Below are 17,571 nucleotides of genomic sequence, written 5' to 3'. Positions count from 1 at the left end.
ACACAGCTCTGCAGTGTTTTTTTTTAATAACCAAATGCATCACTAACATATCATCCGTAACAAAAAGTCACAAGTTGAGCCCTGTAAGAATCAATATGTTGCTTCTCCATCCATATTGTCATCGCTGCCTGCAGCAAAGTCTTCCCCGTTGTCAAAGTAACTGTCAATGTAGTCATTATCCTACAAAATACAATTTCCGTGGATCACATTTTGACCACAAGGAATTTTGGTATTGTATTTTCAAAATACAGTGATACCTTGGCTTACGAACTTAATTGGTTCGCAGACAGAGTGTGTCAGGCGAAAAGTGTGTATCCCAAAAATTAATTTCCTATAGGAAGCCATTAAAATTAGAATAAACCGTTCCCAGGTCCCCATAAAACAATGTTCTACTTTCTAATTTTGTGAGCCTTAAAACTACGCAAAATATACCTTATTTTATGTGTAATAAATGGGCTATGGTATTATAATTAAAGAAATAAACTGCACTGTATAATAAAGTGGTTTTATTTACCTTTGTGATGGTCCTTGATGGCTTGGTGGAATGGAGTGGCTGGTTTCATCAGCCTTCTTTCACCATCTTGAGGAATGATCCCTTGTAGGTGCTTTCTTTGCGATAATTGTATCTTGTTCCTCATCAATTGTGTTCTGTTTAGCTGGTTGATAGCTTTCTGCATCAAGTGTACAGATGGCTTGTGCGGGTTATTTGTGGAGCCTGATTGATTAGATATTTTAACCTTGCAGTCTACACTATACTTTTGAACTATCAAAGTTGAAACGAGTCCAAGTTTCACTGTTTTCTTTCCATTTTGTCACTCTCTCTCTGTTGCCTGCCTGTCTCTTTAATGTTTAAACCACCTCCCCTCACTGCTGCGTTCTTGACCAATCACGTGGCTTTAACCGAAGACTGGGGCGGGGTATAGAGGACAAAAACAGTGGGCCACCATTTTCTTGTTAGGAGAACGGGCTCGTTCGCGAACGACACATCACTCATTGTGACAGCTCCGTGTGTATCCCGAAAAGTGGTTCGTATGCCAAGGTAAAATGTTCATCAATACGTTCGTAAACTGAAAAGTTCGTAAACCGAGGGATCACTGTACCAGTAACTTGCCTCCACTTCTTCTTCTTCATATTCCTCCTCTTCAATCACTTCGTCCTCCTCCTCTTCGCCTTCGTTGTCTTTGTTTTTGGGTTTCTCTTCATCAGATTTGTCACCGTCATCTTTCTTTTCCAGCTCCTGATGTGTTGTCATGAATAGTCAACGTATGTGCAACGACAAAAAAATAATAATAATGCACACGGCCACTTACATTCAATTTGGTCAACACGTCTTGGGCATCTTTTTTGGATATTTTCTTTTTCTTTTTTGGACCTGTTGCATTTCACCAAAGAAAATTTGTATATTCAAACCCTGGTCAACTTTTAAACTATTGTTTTATTTGTTGAATGGGTAAATAAAAAAATGTTAGCTAAAAAGCTTTTTTTTATTCTTGGTTGAAATAAATGTTAAAGACAAGTGAATAGTACTTTTTCATACAACTTGAGGGAGCCCACAAACCACACTAAAAAACAACTCTGCAATAACCATTTTAAAAAGTGATTGAAAATCTGATAAAGCGCTGGTCAGACCTCTGTCAATGTTTTTTTTCCCCTTCCACGAGGGTGCAGCATTTGCCTTTTGTCCATGTTAACACTTTGTTACAGCTTCAGCTGTTGCTAAAGACGCTATATAAATCAATATGTATTGTATTTTTTTACAGCTGCCCCCATTTCAAGCTCAGATAACTCCACACCCATATAACTTAGGAATTAACTCTTTTTTTTTTGATGAAAGAATCGAGTCTAAGGTTTCTTACGCTGTGTTGAACGTTTCTGTAGTCCTATAATGTCTGTATGTAATGTGGAACTGTCGCGGCATGGAATTGAAGCAGATTGACATGGAAAAAAACATGTGAGAGAAACTCTTTTCGTCAATGGATGCTACAGCCGCGTGATTGCTTTCAATATTTAGCTTGTAGTAGACGTGCACATTCCACCACGACGTCCATGATCCACCGCTGAAAATGACGCTTTGATCCTCTCCTCTTTCATCTCGAACTGCTTCATGTCACAGAGGGTACAGCAAGTACTGAAGAATGAATGACTCTGTGTCTTTGTGTTGTCATGTTATTTGTTATGTATTTTTTTTGTTCTTTTGACTTCAAGATGGCGCCCCGCGAGTGGCTGCCTTTCCAGCGGCTCCTGTATTTTGTTTTCCGACTTCTTTCTTTCCAACACTCTTACTTTCATAACTTTGCTGCTGTGAAATGTAAATTTCTCCACTGCGAGATGAATAAAGGTACATCCAATCCAATCCAAAACTCAATATTCTGTGGGTCCTGCAATTTGAGTGAAAATGACAACAACCCTGGCACTGCAGTGGACACATTTTTGCACATCATCTGGCAGTGAATGGGTTAACATCCGTGTCATTTTCAACCATAAGATACCCAATCAACAAATTAACCGAATTCAAAATAATACTGTTTATTTTCAATCTAAAATACTGTACCTGCGTTCGCTCTGGTTTTCTTCTGTGGCATCAACTCCTTTGGCAAGACATTCCAATCTTAAAATATGAAACATTTATTAATATTCATATCAATCCTGCAATAGGATTAAAAAAAGACATGTACCAGGGGTCCAATCGTCATCCTGTGTCTGTTTCTGCTTTAAGTATCTCTGTGTGTATTTCTCCACATCTGCTTGGAGAAAACAAAACACTGCTCATTTTCTTTCAGACCAAAGTAATCGTCATCAGATACACGCTCCCTTATCCTGTTCTATAGACGGGCTAGCATCGGTTTACGTTGAATACCCACTGGATTATTTAACATTACGTGTTGACATATACATTATTTTGTCCATGCAGCCATATTGGAGTCCACAGAATAATTCCTCCATCAATTCTATGTCCCTCATCCCCTCACACGAGGCTTACTAAATGAGTCACTTGCGGAGTGCTGCATTGTGTTTCACTGCAGCGGTCAATTTTCATCGTCGCATCCAAAGAGAGGTTTTTTTAAAAAATACTCACCTGCCTTCTTGGACTGAAAAATGATGTTGTGAGGCCTCCGTTGCATAGTTCCCCTCATCTCCTGTTTGAGAGCTAGCATGTAGTCCTCATCCTCACCGACTTTCAGGGGAAGTGGTTTGAAGTCTGTTGGCTAGAAAGTAGGGATGTGACAACGAGTCAGGTATCATTGGAAAGCTTTTGAAATTCTAAACAAGAACAGAAAACACAAGAAAAGATTCAAAATATAGTCTAAATGAGCAAATATCAACGATCGGATGCAGGCAGATTTTCGTCAGAAATCAAAAATGGCTGTCACTGACTACTCGGAAAGAAAATTGCGAGCTCTAAAAATATATATGCTAATGCTTCATTTTGCTTGAAACTTGACAGTTATGGGGAAAAATATATATTCTGACATTTCTATGAGTTATAAAAATACAACTTACTCACCTTCATGAACAGTAGTAGTATTATCAAAAAGAGCGTAAACTTCAATCAATTTTTTTCCCCGTTTTTCGTTGTCGTATTCGGAAATTTCAAGAACCAGCATGGAGGGAAACACGTGTAATACGTCATCATGAGCGGCATAGTTTGGAAAATCCCACTAAAAACGAATACGTACTTTACAAAAATGCAATGATATACGACTGCGAGTACAGAGTGCGCTCGGTTCACTGGACAGAAACAATCGCGGTGGAATTTAGGTCACTGTAGCGTACCTATAGAAAGAGAAACTCCCATTTTGTCAATGGCTGCATTCTTCGTGTGTCGTGTGTGCGTGTGTAGTGGACACTTACTGGGAAAAGTGGACAAGGCGCCACTCTGGCTTCTGGCATGGTGCCCCTGCCGATGCCCAGTGCTTCGATATTGAAGGTGAACGCGGCCACCCCTCGACCCTTCCCCGCCATGGGTGCAAACTACCACCTCTACACCTGCATCACACACGCACACACGTACACGCAAATGACGTCGTCGCCCACGACTGTGCTTCCAACCGAGTAAGCATTTTTTACCGAAGGCAAAAAAATGCTTACTAATGAGGGCGTTGGGTGTTGTAAAGATAACTCAAAACTATGCGGCGTGTAATTTTAAGAGCTAGCTGCATTCGTGTATAAAAATGTAGTCACTAAAATGACAAATGGACGCTTTGCTAAGACACCAGCCGTTGATAACACGTGTTACTGATTTTATTTAGTTCCCCGCCCATTTTGTGGCGTCATGTTATTTTTCAGCCAATAGCGACCGACATCCTGATTTTTTTTCTCTTCCGCGATCTCGTCCAATCACGGCCTTCTCCTCCTCCACGGGTGTGTCAGCGGCCACGGCTTTAACCTCAATGAAAACATATCCGCTCTCCACCGAAGCGAGCAGCTCCGCGGGCACAAAATCAACCTGACAGCTCGATTAGCGCTTCACCCACGCGTGAAACGTGCATGAATTGGGATGTCCGCGGCCGACTGGTACGCTCACAAATTCCTCGGAGACGGACTCTACTGGATCCAGGAACGGTTCTACCAGTCGCAAAATCGGGCCAATATATGGCTACTCCGCGGCTCCCACCAGGACGTGGTGATCGACACGGGACTCGGTTTAAGGAGCCTTCCGGACTACATCGATGCCATGGGGCTACTGGGAAAAGACCCCCAGCGGAAAAACCCGCTGCTGGCTATCGCCACCCACGCCCACTTCGACCACTCGGGTGGCCTGCATCAGTTCCAACAGGTGGCCGTCCATAGCGCCGAGGTGGAGGCTCTGGCCAACGGGGACAACTACGAGACGGTCACCTGGCTCAGCGACCGGGAGATAGCCGAGGCTCCGAGTCCTGGTTGGAGGGCCAGGCACTATAAAGTCAAGGCTGTGCAGCCCACGCATATCCTGCAAGAAGGTATGAGGGTGGTCGTGGGGGGGGGGGTCTCGAGTTGGGGGCGGGGACCCGATTTGGCTGGAAGCTAGCCTAGCAGACATTGTGTGCAAATCGGGGCATCCACATCCATGTTAAGTGTCAAAAATCATAAATCGAGAGATTTTCGTACTCGAGACTGTGTGGTGCGTGTTAAAATAATGTGAGCGTTACAAAAGTGTAAATTAGAAGTAAATAAAACACAAATGCTTTCATTGTTTATTTATACAGTACATTCAATTCGTATAAAATGTATTTTCTTTTGTTTCACCTTACAAATTAACTGTCTGTAATGCGTCAATAGTTGCTTTTTTAAATGTATTATTATTATTATAAAGTGAGTATTTTGGTCAAATCGTTAGTCCCCCGACCAAATCGTGAGACTTAACATGTATTCAGGTCAAACCACATTACTTTTTTTAATTAATGTATGTTAGCATAATGCTAACACAATGTGAAACACCATAGAAAAAGCGCACGTAGTAGCAGCAATTTTGCACAAGTTACGAACCTTTAAACCCTCAATATTAAAATACATAATACAGTATATGGACAAAGCGTCTGAAAAAAAAACATACATACATATATATATATATATATACATACATATATATATATATTATTTAGACACTGTCGGAATGGAAACACAAAGTTCAAACTTTGTTTTTGACTTGCATACTTTGCTTTTGTTTAAATAAAACATGATTGTTATCCTTTTTATTGGAAGAGAGCTCTCGTTTTCTTTCTTTCTTTTTATATTTTTAATAAACATTTTTACACTGCTTGCTTCCTCGAAAATCTATTCAAGTATTGTTACTCAGACTAACATCTGTATTGACTCACTTCCACACCCTTGGGGAACATTGTACGTTTACACTGTCAGTTAACATACTAGCTAATTAAACTAAACCATGCTTCTAAATAGTGGACATCATGACTAAAATAAATAAAGAAACATCAATGACATTTTTTCTAAATAAAAAATAAGATCAATAACCTTTTTTAAATCAGTAAACATCTCTCTGTACATGTTCTTTGGTGAGTCTTGATAGGAAAAAGGTTTGACCACTCTTTCTTTAAAAGCATCACGATCGATTACAATGCTATTAGCTTGAGTTAAATAGATGTACAGGAAAAGTAGTGCTTCCTTTGGCAAAAATACAAAAAGAGCAGTCGCCCCACCCAAGATGGCTGCTTCACAAGCATGGGAACTTAAACTGATACGTTTCCCTGTATTTTATGTTTTTTTTTTAATCATTTCAAATCATGTACGGCGTACTACAACTTTTATCTGTGAAAAAAAAGTAAAACTAATTGTGAGGCGATCTTACAAAGACCATTTATCGTTGCGTACAGTCGGATTGATAAAAGCATAATGTGCGCATGTGTGGAAAAATGTCTGCATTTCCGCTTGTTAACATTTTTTTTTAATAATTTCAAATAATGTACGGCGCAGTCCAACTTTTGTACGGGAATTGTAATCATTTATAAGGGCAGCTATTTGTCAAGGTTGTCAGGTATGCAGTTTCTGAACACCAGAAGTTGATGATTTTTAGGCTTATCTATTAGCTATCTAATCACTAGCTATTAGCTATCTATTCACTAGCTATTAGCTATCTATTCGCTAGCTATTAGCTATCTATTCACTAGCTATTCGCTAGCTATTAGCCATCTATTCGCTAGCAATTAGCTATCTATTCGCTTGCTATTAGCTATCTATTCGCTCGCTATTAGCTGTCTATTCACTAGCTATTAATAATAATAATAATAATAATAATAATACATTTCATTTTTAAGCGCCTTTCAAAACTCTTTTTTTTTTTGTGGGTGAGTAGCGGCCGCCACACGCGCCGGCATTCACTCAACCCGGAAGTAACTCAAATAGATAGAAAGCTTGCTAGCCAATAGATAGCTAGCTAGATAACTAGCCAGCGAGCTAGATAGCTATATAGTTCATCGATAGCTAGCTAGATAGCCAGCCAGCCAGCGAGGTAGCAAATGGCTAGCTATAAGATGGCTAGCCATATAGCTGGATAGCAAGATAAATAAATTAAGAAACATTCAGATTAAATGCAGATTTTTTTCTCTCTTTTGCCATTCATTTAACAACAATTTTAAACGGCAGACGATAGCATGATCGGTAGCGGGATTTTAGTGTTCGTTTTATCGGCAACAAGTTTATTTGTACTTACTTATTATTATTATTAGCTATCTATTCGTTAGCTAGCTTGCAATCTATTTGAGTTACTTCCGGGTTGAGTGAGCACTGCTCACCCACAGAAAAAACATCCTGTGACTTTTGAAAGGCGCTTAGAAGTGAAATGTATTAATATTATTATTATCATTATTATTTGATGAAAAGGTTTCTGTAGTTCTTTGAAGGTGTCGGACGTTTTTCTTCTTATCCAAGAAGCTTCGTCAGCAAACTAAAGTCTTACTGGTAGTTTCGGCTCTATATAAATCCATACTGTCCAGACGTGGCGGTGCTGGACTATGCTATGATTGGTCCCTGCTCTCAGGTTGGGGGGAGCAGAGGACTAATCCCTGCGGCTCCACTGATTGCTTCTATTGTCCTGACTGACGACTGGCCTGATTGCCCAATTTGCCATGGTATCACATCATCAGCATAACTAAGCCTATGTTGCATAAGCAGTCTATTTTCCGAACAATCCAAATTGAACTTCAAAGTACAGATGACGGCTGAAGAAACCTTTTCATCAATGGACCATTCCTGTACGACTGAGAGCTTACACAGACGTATTATTATTATTATTATTATGATTATTATTATTATTATTACACACACAGATTCTGCTACGACAGACCACTGCAGTGCAGCTGGACTGTTTCAGTGCATGGTGCGTTTTTGTGTCTTTGCTATCTTATACGATAACAAGCCATTTCCGTAAGACTCAAAAAATGATCCGGTCTCATGTATAGGTGACGTCATCAACCTTGGCGACAGGCAACTTACGGTGCTTCACATGCCGGGCCACTCGCGAGGCAGCATCTGCCTCCACGACGGCGACAACAAGCTACTATTTAGCGGCGACGTCGTGTACGACGGCGCCATGATCGACTGGCTTCCCTATAGCCACGTCAGCGACTACATCGGTAGCTGTGAGCGCCTGGTGGGCCTGGTGGACAGCGAACAGGTAAAATTCAATACACCGTAACACAATATAATCTAAGTACAGTGATACCTTGGCTTACGAACTTAATTGGTTCCCAGACAGTGTGTGTAAGGCGAAAAGTGTGTATCCCAAATATTCATTTCCCATAGGAAACCATCAAAATGAGAATAATCCGTTCCCAGGTCCCCATAAAACATAACTTTCTACTTTCTAAGCCTTAAAACTACACAAAATATACATGATTTTATGTATAATAAATGTGCTATGGTATTATAATTAAAGAAATAAACTGTACTGTAAAATAAAGTTGTTTTATTTACCTTTGTTATGGTCGTTGATGGCTTGATGGAAAGGAGTGACCGGTTTCATCAGCATTAAACACTTGATGAGGAACGTAACCCTCTTTCACCATCTTGAAGAATGATCTCTTGTTAGTTGCTTTCTCTGTTATAATTGTATCTAGTTCCTCATCAATTGTGTTCTGTTTAGCTGGGTTGATAGCTTTTTGCATCAAGTGTACAGATGGCTTGTGCGGGTTGTTTGTGGAGCCTGATTGATGGATATTTTAACCTTGCAGTCTACAGTCTGCCTTTGAACAAATCAAAGTTGAAAGTCTCTCACTGTCTGCCTGTGTCTTTAATGTTTAAATCACCCCCCTCACTTCTGCGTTCTTGACCAATCATGTGGCTTTAACCAAAGACTGGGGGCAGGGAATAGAGGACAAAAACAGTCGGCTGCCATTTTGTTGTTAGAAGAACGGTACGAAAAAAGTTCGTATGCCAAGGTAAAATTTTCATAAATGTCATGTTCGTGAACCGAAAAGTTCGTAAACCGAGGTATCACTGTAAATAGACGTTATTTCCGCGCAGGTGGATCAAGTACTTCCGGGGCATTACAACACCTTCGGCGCCAAACGCCTCCACCGCATCGCTAGCTCGTACATCAGCAGAGCGGGAACGTGCCCGGCCATGTTGTCCACTTGGGCTTGGAGGACGGTGGCCGGCGTGGCGCTCAGGGCGTCCCACCCACGCGGCGCATGCTGATTGGACGCCCGGATAGCACGTGCACACGCACACACAATACGTCTTGAAAATAATTACAATGTTATCGTTGCCAAACTTTGTTTACATTGTGTGTTGTCACCTGAGAATGAAGCCAGAATGTGATTTGATGATATTCTAATAATGTGTTGCTTGAAGTTGAGATACATAAACTTAATGTCTGTTTTTTTGTTATTTAATCGTATTGCACATGTGAAATTAATTAAAATAGCACAAGCACTGACTTTTTGAAGGAAGATTCAAAATGGCCGTCGTATTTGTCTATGCATACAATCAGCATCTGCTACCTCCCATGTTAGCGACAGTGCTTTGTATGATCGGAAGATTTCAGGCTGCGCACGTTTTAACGCTGAAAATAAAGCCTTTATCCTACCTTCCTTTTTGAAACATCTTTTGCATCCTTTTCATGCCTCCCCAGGGGATTTGCTGCCAGAGAAAAATAACAAGGTGTTTTGTTATCCTCCATCTTAATGGGCTTTGTAGCTTAAAATCCACATTATTAAGGATAGGCATACTTATCTTGAAATTGATCATTAACTCATTCACTGCCAGATGATGTGCAATTATGTGTCCACTCCAGTGCCAGGGTTTTTGTCATTTTTACTTACATTTCAAGACCCACAGAATATTGAGTTTTAGGACTACATTAACATTCAATGCAGCATAAGAAAGACTCTCTTCTTTCATGAGAAAAGAGTTAATTCCTAAATTATATAGGTCTGGAGTTATATGAGCTTGAAATGAAGGTGGCTGTCAAAAATACAATAATAATAATACATTTCCTTCGTAAGCACCTTTCAAAACTCTCAAGGTCACTTCACAGTCACAGGATGTTTTCCTGTGGGAAACACTCAACCCGAAAGTAACTCAAATAGAAAGCTAGCTCACTAGCTAATAGCTAGCTAGATAGCAAATAGAGAGCTAGCTAGCTAGTAGATAGATTTAAGTTTTAAGTGGATCATTCACGCCTGCATGACGGAAGTCGCTGGAAAAGGTGGTGAGCAGGATGTGGCGGGTTCGGTAGGATTTTCGGTGCCCTTAGTCTTGGTTCTTGCAGTGAGCAGCGCAATGCCCATTTAGGCGCTGCCAAACGCTTTTTTTTTTAAATTTCATGTGATTACACATCCACGACAGTAGATAGCAGTGCCACTTTTTGTCCGAAAACAATAATAATAATAATAATAATAATAATACATTTAAATTCTACGCGCCTTTCAAAACTCTCAGTCACGGGATAAGAACTTTTTTTTTGTGCGGGTGAGGAGCGGCAGCCATTCGCGACAGCGTTCACTCTACCTGGAAGTAACACAGCAGCAAAGTTATGAACGGAAGAGGAAAGGAAAGAAAGAAGTAGAAAAGCAAAATACAGGAGCTGCTGGAAAGGCAGCCACTCTTGAAGTAAAAAAAAAAAAACGAAATAACAAATAACATGACAACACAAAGACACAGTCATTCATTCTTCAGCACTTGCTGTACCCTCTTTGTGACATGAAGCAGTTCTAGATGAAAGAGGAGAGGATCAAAGCATCCTTTTCAGCAGTGGATCAGGGACATCATGGTGGAATGTGCACGTCTACTACAAGCTAAATGTTGAAAGCAAACACGCGGCTGTAGCATCCAATGACGAAAAGAGATTCTCACATCTCCTGTCCTACATAAATCTGCTTCAATTCCAAGCCGCGACAGTTCCACATACGCATCTGCGCTCTGCGCTGACAAAACATACATAATAGTTTATATAGCGCTTTAACAACAGCTGAAGCTGTAACAAAGCGGTAACATGGACAAATGTCAAATGCTGCCCCCTTGTGGAAGGGCATAACATTGCCAGAGGTCTGACAGCCGCTTTATCGGCACCCAAAGCAAGAAAATTCCAAACCTGAACAAATTCGGGAATGGCGCTCCACGTCATGCTTTTCAATCCCAGCATAAATTCGGGAATGGCTGCAAATGAGCAGACTTTTTCTTCCAAGAGTGGCATGCAGAAAAAAAAATCAAAGGATGCAAGGTCCGCCTTGATCTTCTTCACTTTCTGTTTATTTGACACGGTAAAACCAAAACTCAGCAGGGGTAAAGATAAATATATCAGTTATACTTTATTTTTATATATTACTGTAGATACATTTTGTTTGCAAGCGCACCGTGATAAGATGACGCAGGGCACAAAGTGGAGCAAACAATTAGCATTACACAAGTTGCTATCGTACCTGAATTATCTTTATTCATTTTGTGGTGAGTGACGTGGGAATCAATTTCTTCTTCTTCTTCTCCTCCTGCTATGTTAGCAAGTTTAGATCACAAAAAGTACAATGGTGTCTTGAGATAAGAGCTTAATTCATTCCGTATCTAAGTTGGTAAACAGAGTAGTTGTATCTTAAATCATTTTTACTCATTGAAATGAATGGAAATGTCATTATTCCGTTCCAGACTCCCCAAAAAAACATTTTTTTTTCGATGTACTGAGATTTCTTTTCACAATGATCAAGAATATATATATATATATATATATGTGACTATTGTTTATCATCTATCTACATGTGTTTTTCCACAGCTTATGTTCAAATATCCAATATACTGCAACAGTGATGGGATTCATTAGCTCATCTGATGTGTTCCTATATATGTTTTTAGGTTGCACAAGGCTAAAAGACTTTATTAAGGCAAACATATGTGTTTGCATTAAAACATGTGTACAACTGTTTTAGGTTTAGCTTGACAGTAAACATGTTAAATTCATTGCCGTCATATATTGCTAGTATCTCTCACAAAAAAAATACAATAAAATACAAATTTAGTCTAATCCCTCCTATCTCAAGGCACCACTGAGATACAATGCGGGTAAATTGACACGTACCGTATATGTTCATGTCACCATACATCATGGGCCGCAAATGGCCCCCCAGACCATAGTTTGGACACCACTGCTTTCGAGGCATTCCATCACACGCTCACTTGCATTGATTGACAGCATACATACTGGACACATTTGTTAAAAAAACACTTTTCGGTCAACAACAAAAATGCTAGAACAGAGATGACAATGATTGTGAAGCCATGATGGAGAAATCAGTCAAAGGTCAAATTCCAGTTTGAAATGGGGAAAGGTCGACAGGTCACGACCCCACACCTCACAAAATGGGCTCGTAGCTCTCATTGATTGTCACCAGTCTCTCAAAAGCGCTTCCTCGGCTTGAGGTCACACCTGACTTTGGAGCCAGTTGCGGGGATCCAGTCTAGCCTTGAGGTTCCTGAGGCTCCGTCTAGCCGGCGAAGGCCGCGAGAAGGCGGCGCACTCGGACAACTCCGGGCTGTGTCCGCCTTCGCTGTTACTAGAGCTACTGCTGGAGGTGGAGCTGGAGCAGGACATTGTGGTCTGGGCGCTGCGCTGGGACAGCGGCGAGCGGGATGAAAGGGGAGGCCGGCAAGGGCAGTGGAAGGCGCCCCCTACTGCGTAGCCTCTCCCCCGCAGCGTGCTAAGCTTGGCGTCCAAGGAGAAGGTACGCGGCCTCGGGCGGGACGGGGATGACAGGGAGAAGCCGGGCGGGGTGTTAGGCCAACCGTAGTGGTGAGAACAGGGGCTGGTGCTGCAGTGGCTGTCGCTGTCGGACGTCAAACTGGCATCCGAGGACAGCAGAGCCCGCGTAGGACTTGCAGGACTCCGTGAGAGGCGGTGGGGGTTGAGGGGGGCTTGGCATGTCAGGCGGGAGGTACATGGATGAGGCAGGACGACGCTTTTGGGGTGGTTCTCCTCAAAGAGGGACATCCAGGTGGGAGAGGTGCCCAGCTGGCTCCGCAGTTCCAACTCCTGCATCCTCCGGGCCAACATATCGGACACGCTGCTGCCGAACATGTCTGACGACTCAATAACTGGAGAAGAAACATAAAAAAAATAATCAGTGCTCTTTTACACCTTCTTAAAATCTAAGCAGGAAGTGAATACTATCAAGTTGCTTTTAGCTTTATTTTCTACAGAGCAATTTCACTGGACAAGTGATATTACATATTGCGTCCCTTCACTTCTAAAATACTTTATTTGGCCTACATAAACAGTCAGTGTTGAACTATCATAGATCGATTTGGTCAGGAGACTCCTGATTTTGACCACAATACTCACAATAATTTGGAAGGCTGTAGCCGTTGAGGAAGGAGCACACACAACTGATAAAAAAACAAAATACATTTTTATACTAATTGCATGTATAAATAAAAATTAAAGCATTTTTGTGTTTTATTTTCTTCTAATTTACACTTTTGTAACGCTCACATTATTTTAACACGCACTACAGAGTCGCGAGTACTCCCAATTTACGATTTCTGAAATTTAACACATATGAACTATTATTATAGCGTGTTGCAAAAACAGACTTCATAACAGAAATAACATTTTATTTAAATTAATTAAGGATTGTCAAATGAGGACAAATGCCAGAAAATGTCACCGTAAACCTCCTAGTGTGCTCAAGCGATTAAATCACTTGAAGCAGTAATGGATACTCAAACGACATGCTAGCAGCTAACGCAGCTAACAAGTGCACTGTCGTCGTGCTAATTAGCTTAATTTGTACTTTGGAACTATTTTGCCAACATCAAACGCAATACCAAAATGAATAAATAGTAAAACACGAATTAACACGAAATGGACCATCTAACTGTCAAAATGAAAGACTTTACCGAGCTAGCATGTTGCGCTAAGGGCTACCATCGTTGCGACTACGTATTTTTTTGCTATTTGTTAGCGGGGAAAAATTTAATTCAAGAGTCCACAAGAGGGTGCCAAACCCATGTAAAAATTATAAAGTTGTACAATTGTATCAATGATCTATATTTATGTTATTCCCTGGACCGTGAGATACGCGTTTTATGTCGAGGAGGAGCTAAATTTAGCTTAGCAAGTGTTAATGGAAGAAGTTACGAGCCAGCCTTTGCCATATACACATAATCGGTTTCTTTAAAAATGAACATTTTGAATTGAAATTGAAATTGAAAAAAATATATTTAAGGTTTAAATAATAAAAACACACATGCAGTGTAAATTAGTTCCTTCATTTTTTTGCTATTTGTTTTTTTCATCTCTTAGTACTTGTATGTAAAGTGATGAGACCTCATCATCATACACTTGCTCCTACCGCTGCTACGTCACCTGTCGTTGTAATAAGATGAGAGAAGAGCACGAATCTCGGCGGAGACAGCATTGTCTTGAAGCAGAAGACCCTCACAGGAGGGTGCGGCAAGGGGGGCTGTCAGGAGTATTTAGGAACAGCCAAGTGGTGATGGCGTGGGGGAGTAGTTTGGGGTGAGTTTTGTGCAAAAACAGAAAGGATGGAGAGGATGGGAAGGTCGACCAAGATAAATAAATGGGTGCAGTTAGTTGGATGAAAACATGTTGGAGGGTCGAAAGAAAAGGCAAAAGGGGGACAAAGGAGTGACGAGCACACGGGGGCCAAAGGAGCAGAGAAAATAGGACAGAGTGAGTCACAGTCTGAAGTCGAATAGAACAGAAAAGCAAATTGTTACGCTGGAGATATCAGACGCCCAGCACTCCATCATGCACGTACGCGTGCGCACGTGATCCGATGCAAATGTCGTACCCATTTCGTGGTAAAGGGAGCCTTGCTTCGGCGTGACGGGGGCCGGTTTCCGCGGCGACGGCTGTTCGATTTTCATCAAGTCATCGCAGCATTGCTTCCACTGACCTGAGCGACGGAAATGAGACATTTAAAAAATATATACAGTGATGATTCTTTAATTATAATACCATAGCACATTGATTATACATAAAATAACGTATTATTTTGTGTAGTTTTAAGGCTTAGAAAATTATAAAGTAGAAAATGATATTTTATGGGGACCTGGGAACAGATTATTCTCATTTTAATGGTTTCATATGCGAAATTAATTTTTGCGATACACACTTTTCGCCTTACACACTCTTTCTGGGAACCAATTAAGTTCGTAAGCCAAGGTATCACTATATATTCAGCTGACAAGTTTGCCCTTGGGAAGGACATGACAGTTAAGAGAGCCCTAAATGTTATTTTTGATTTATGTAACATGAAGCAATCAAAAGATGGTGACATTGACGAGTCCTTACTCATGTCGTAAAAGTGTTGCCAGAAGGCCTCCATCCACCTATGCGTCTCCTCTCGACTGTCTGTGGCGAGCGTGTGTGTGACGTCTTCGCCGCCGTACTGGTTACTGATGCAAACGTTCTGAGCTTTGCCCTGAGCATCCTTTTCTGACACGCGTATCCTCGTCTCCTGAAGGCATCGTTAAGGTTGGGGGGTGGGAGGGGGGTGGCATATACACAATCAGCTTCCACAAAAATGATCCCATTAGTCTTCCTTTATCCAAACCATAAATTGCCCTTATGGAATTTTCCTTTCATATGTATTTCGTAAATTCACTAGATGGCAGTGTTGTTCCACCTTTATTGACATTGTGATGACTGTATTATTACAGTGAGACCTCAACATACAAACACCTTATCTTACAAACTTTTCGTCGTAAGAACGTCTAATTTCTGAAAAATAAACCTTACAATAAGCACTATTTTCATAATACACACCCACCACGGCTGGCGGAGTGATCTTCGGCGGAAACACACGACCGAACAGCGCTCCAGCCGGCGCTACTTTGCACACCCCCTCTCATTGAATGCACACGTCGATCGCCTACTTGGAGCTTTTTGCTGATAATTTTACTATGATGGGACCGAAAAAAACCCACAATGCAGTGTATTACTTTTATTACAATACAATAGCACATTTATTATACATAGAATAAGGTATATTGTGTGTAGTTTTAAGGCTTATTTAGTTAAAAACTATATTTTATGAAAACCCGGGAACGGATAATTCCCATTTTAATGGTTTCCTATGGGAATTTTTTTTTTGAGATACACACTTTTCGCCTTACACACTCTCTCTGGGAACCAATTAAGTTCGTAAGTTGAGGTCTCACTGTATTATTATTTTGTTTGTTTTTGTTTCAAACCTTGTTGATGGCGATGGTGAAAGCAGGGTCCACACTGTCCTGGACGTCTTCTTGTTGTTGATAGCAGGAGAGGCTGGTTCCTTTCAGGACTGCGTACACGTTGGTCCAGCTGTGTGGTCCGCCTCCCAACTGCTGCGTGAACAACGTGAGATGCCGTGCTTGTGTCAAGATGGAGTTGTTTTCGCTGTTGTTGTGATTAAAGTCAGTGAATTATTTAGTTTTTTTTTGTTGTGGGGGAGGGGTCTATATGGCTTTCCAACAGTATGAAAGCTGAAACCTCCTTACCACTGGCAATAAATAAACAAATGAATAAATACATAAACAGACAAAGAAAGAAAAAAGATAGCGGGGTCGCTAGCTAGAGGGATAGCTCACAAGATAGGTCGCTAGCTAGAGGGATAGCTAGCGAGAGGGATAGCTAGATAGATAGCTTTTTTGGGGGGGATCTATCAACAGTATGAAAGATTAAACCCCCTTGCCACAGGCAATACATAGATAAATAAATAAACAGACAAAGAAAGACAAAAGATAGAGCAATAGCTAGCTTGATAGCTAGAGGGATAGCTATCTATCTCGCTATCTTTTTTCGTTGTGTTTGTTTATGTATTTATTTATTTATGTATTTATTTATCTATTGTCTCTTTATTTATTTATATATTTATTTATGCTAGAGGGGTCGCGAGCGAGAGGGATAGCTATCCCTCTCGCACGCTATCCCTCTAGCAAGCTATCCCTCGAGCAAGCTATCCCTCTGTTTTTTCTTTATTTGTTTATTTATTTATTTACTTATCTATTTATTGCCTGTGGCAAGGCGGTTTAAGCTTTCAAACTGTTGGAAAGCCAGATAGACCCCCCCCCCCCCCAAAAAAAAAAAAGCTATCTATCTAGCTATCCTTCTAACTCGCTATGTCTCTAGCGATACCTTTACCTACCTACCTTACCTTTATACCTTTATTCGTCCCGCAATGGGGAAATTTGCAGTCCACAGCAGCAATTGAAGAGGGATGGGGTTGGGGTGGGGGTGAAAGGATAGAAAACAAGATATTCTAAGATCTATCCATCTCTCTAGCTAGCCATCCTACTCTAGCTAGCCATCCCTCTATCTTTTTGTCTTTCTTTGTCTGTTTATTAGGTAGCTATATAGATAGATAGCTAGGTAGATAACCACAACAAGGAAATTGAAGCTTAGAATGAAAAGTGCCCAGACAAATTAGGGAACCAAACATTTTGCGCCATCTTACCGACACCTTCAAAGGTCCGCTCATCATCTGCCGGGTCATACACTGAGGCTGGGCTGCCAGTCGGCAACACACACTTCCATAGAGGGGCAGCCAGTACGAACACTCTTCTACACACATACAAACAGAAATATGCACTATTAATACAGCGTATGAAATTCCAACCACCCACAAACATTCCCTCCAGGCG

At 41.0% G+C, this 17,571-nt stretch overlaps 3 protein-coding genes across 9 annotated transcripts in view; 1 reads left to right on the top strand and 2 right to left on the bottom strand.

Annotated features, from left to right (window-relative positions):
• Window positions 1–41: 41 nt before the first annotated feature.
• polr3g (polymerase (RNA) III (DNA directed) polypeptide G) lies at window positions 42–4,248 on the bottom strand. Of its 3 annotated transcripts, XM_088993683.1 has the most exons (8): window positions 4,090–4,248; window positions 3,853–3,987; window positions 3,077–3,206; window positions 2,676–2,741; window positions 2,552–2,608; window positions 1,311–1,372; window positions 1,101–1,237; window positions 51–180 (listed from the first exon to the last, which is right to left on the bottom strand). In XM_088993683.1, exons 2-8 carry the CDS (start codon window positions 3,961–3,963, stop codon window positions 51–53), a joined length of 693 nt encoding a protein of 230 aa, XP_088849809.1. In that variant the 5' UTR covers window positions 3,964–3,987; window positions 4,090–4,248. The 3 variants fall into 3 exon arrangements, with proteins under 3 accessions (XP_088849811.1, XP_088849809.1, XP_088849808.1); XM_088993685.1 differs by having other exon boundaries at window positions 42–180; window positions 1,112–1,237; window positions 3,853–4,248; XM_088993682.1 differs by having other exon boundaries at window positions 3,853–4,248.
• A 126-nt stretch (window positions 4,249–4,374) lies between these two features.
• Window positions 4,375–9,517, top strand: mblac2 (metallo-beta-lactamase domain containing 2). The gene is made up of 3 exons (XM_088993681.1): window positions 4,375–4,940; window positions 7,896–8,110; window positions 8,959–9,517. Exons 1-3 carry the CDS (start codon window positions 4,499–4,501, stop codon window positions 9,130–9,132), a joined length of 831 nt encoding a protein of 276 aa, XP_088849807.1. The 5' UTR covers window positions 4,375–4,498; the 3' UTR covers window positions 9,133–9,517.
• Window positions 9,518–11,169: 1,652 nt separating this feature from the next.
• Window positions 11,170–17,571, bottom strand: part of rtkna (rhotekin a) — an 86,761-nt gene continuing 80,359 nt past the window's right edge. For 4 of the 5 annotated variants that reach the window (XM_088993673.1, XM_088993676.1, XM_088993678.1 and 1 more), the window contains exons 7-11: window positions 17,385–17,491; window positions 16,144–16,275; window positions 15,242–15,407; window positions 14,739–14,843; window positions 11,170–13,017 (exon numbers count right to left, since the gene is read on the bottom strand). In XM_088993673.1, coding sequence (XP_088849799.1) covers window positions 12,347–13,017; window positions 14,739–14,843; window positions 15,242–15,407; window positions 16,144–16,275; window positions 17,385–17,491 — 1,181 coding nt within the window. In that variant the 3' untranslated portion in view covers window positions 11,170–12,346. The remainder of the gene's footprint in view (window positions 13,018–14,738; window positions 14,844–15,241; window positions 15,408–16,143; window positions 16,276–17,384; window positions 17,492–17,571) is intronic. The other variant, XM_088993675.1, reaches the window with a different exon arrangement.

The sequence above is a fragment of the Hippocampus bargibanti genome, linkage group LG04, assembly GCF_051943395.1.
Source record: "Hippocampus bargibanti isolate YZ-2025 linkage group LG04, ASM5194339v1, whole genome shotgun sequence".
NCBI classification, from domain to species: domain Eukaryota; kingdom Metazoa; phylum Chordata; class Actinopteri; order Syngnathiformes; family Syngnathidae; genus Hippocampus; species Hippocampus bargibanti.
This window is presented reverse-complemented; position numbering and strand designations above follow the sequence as displayed.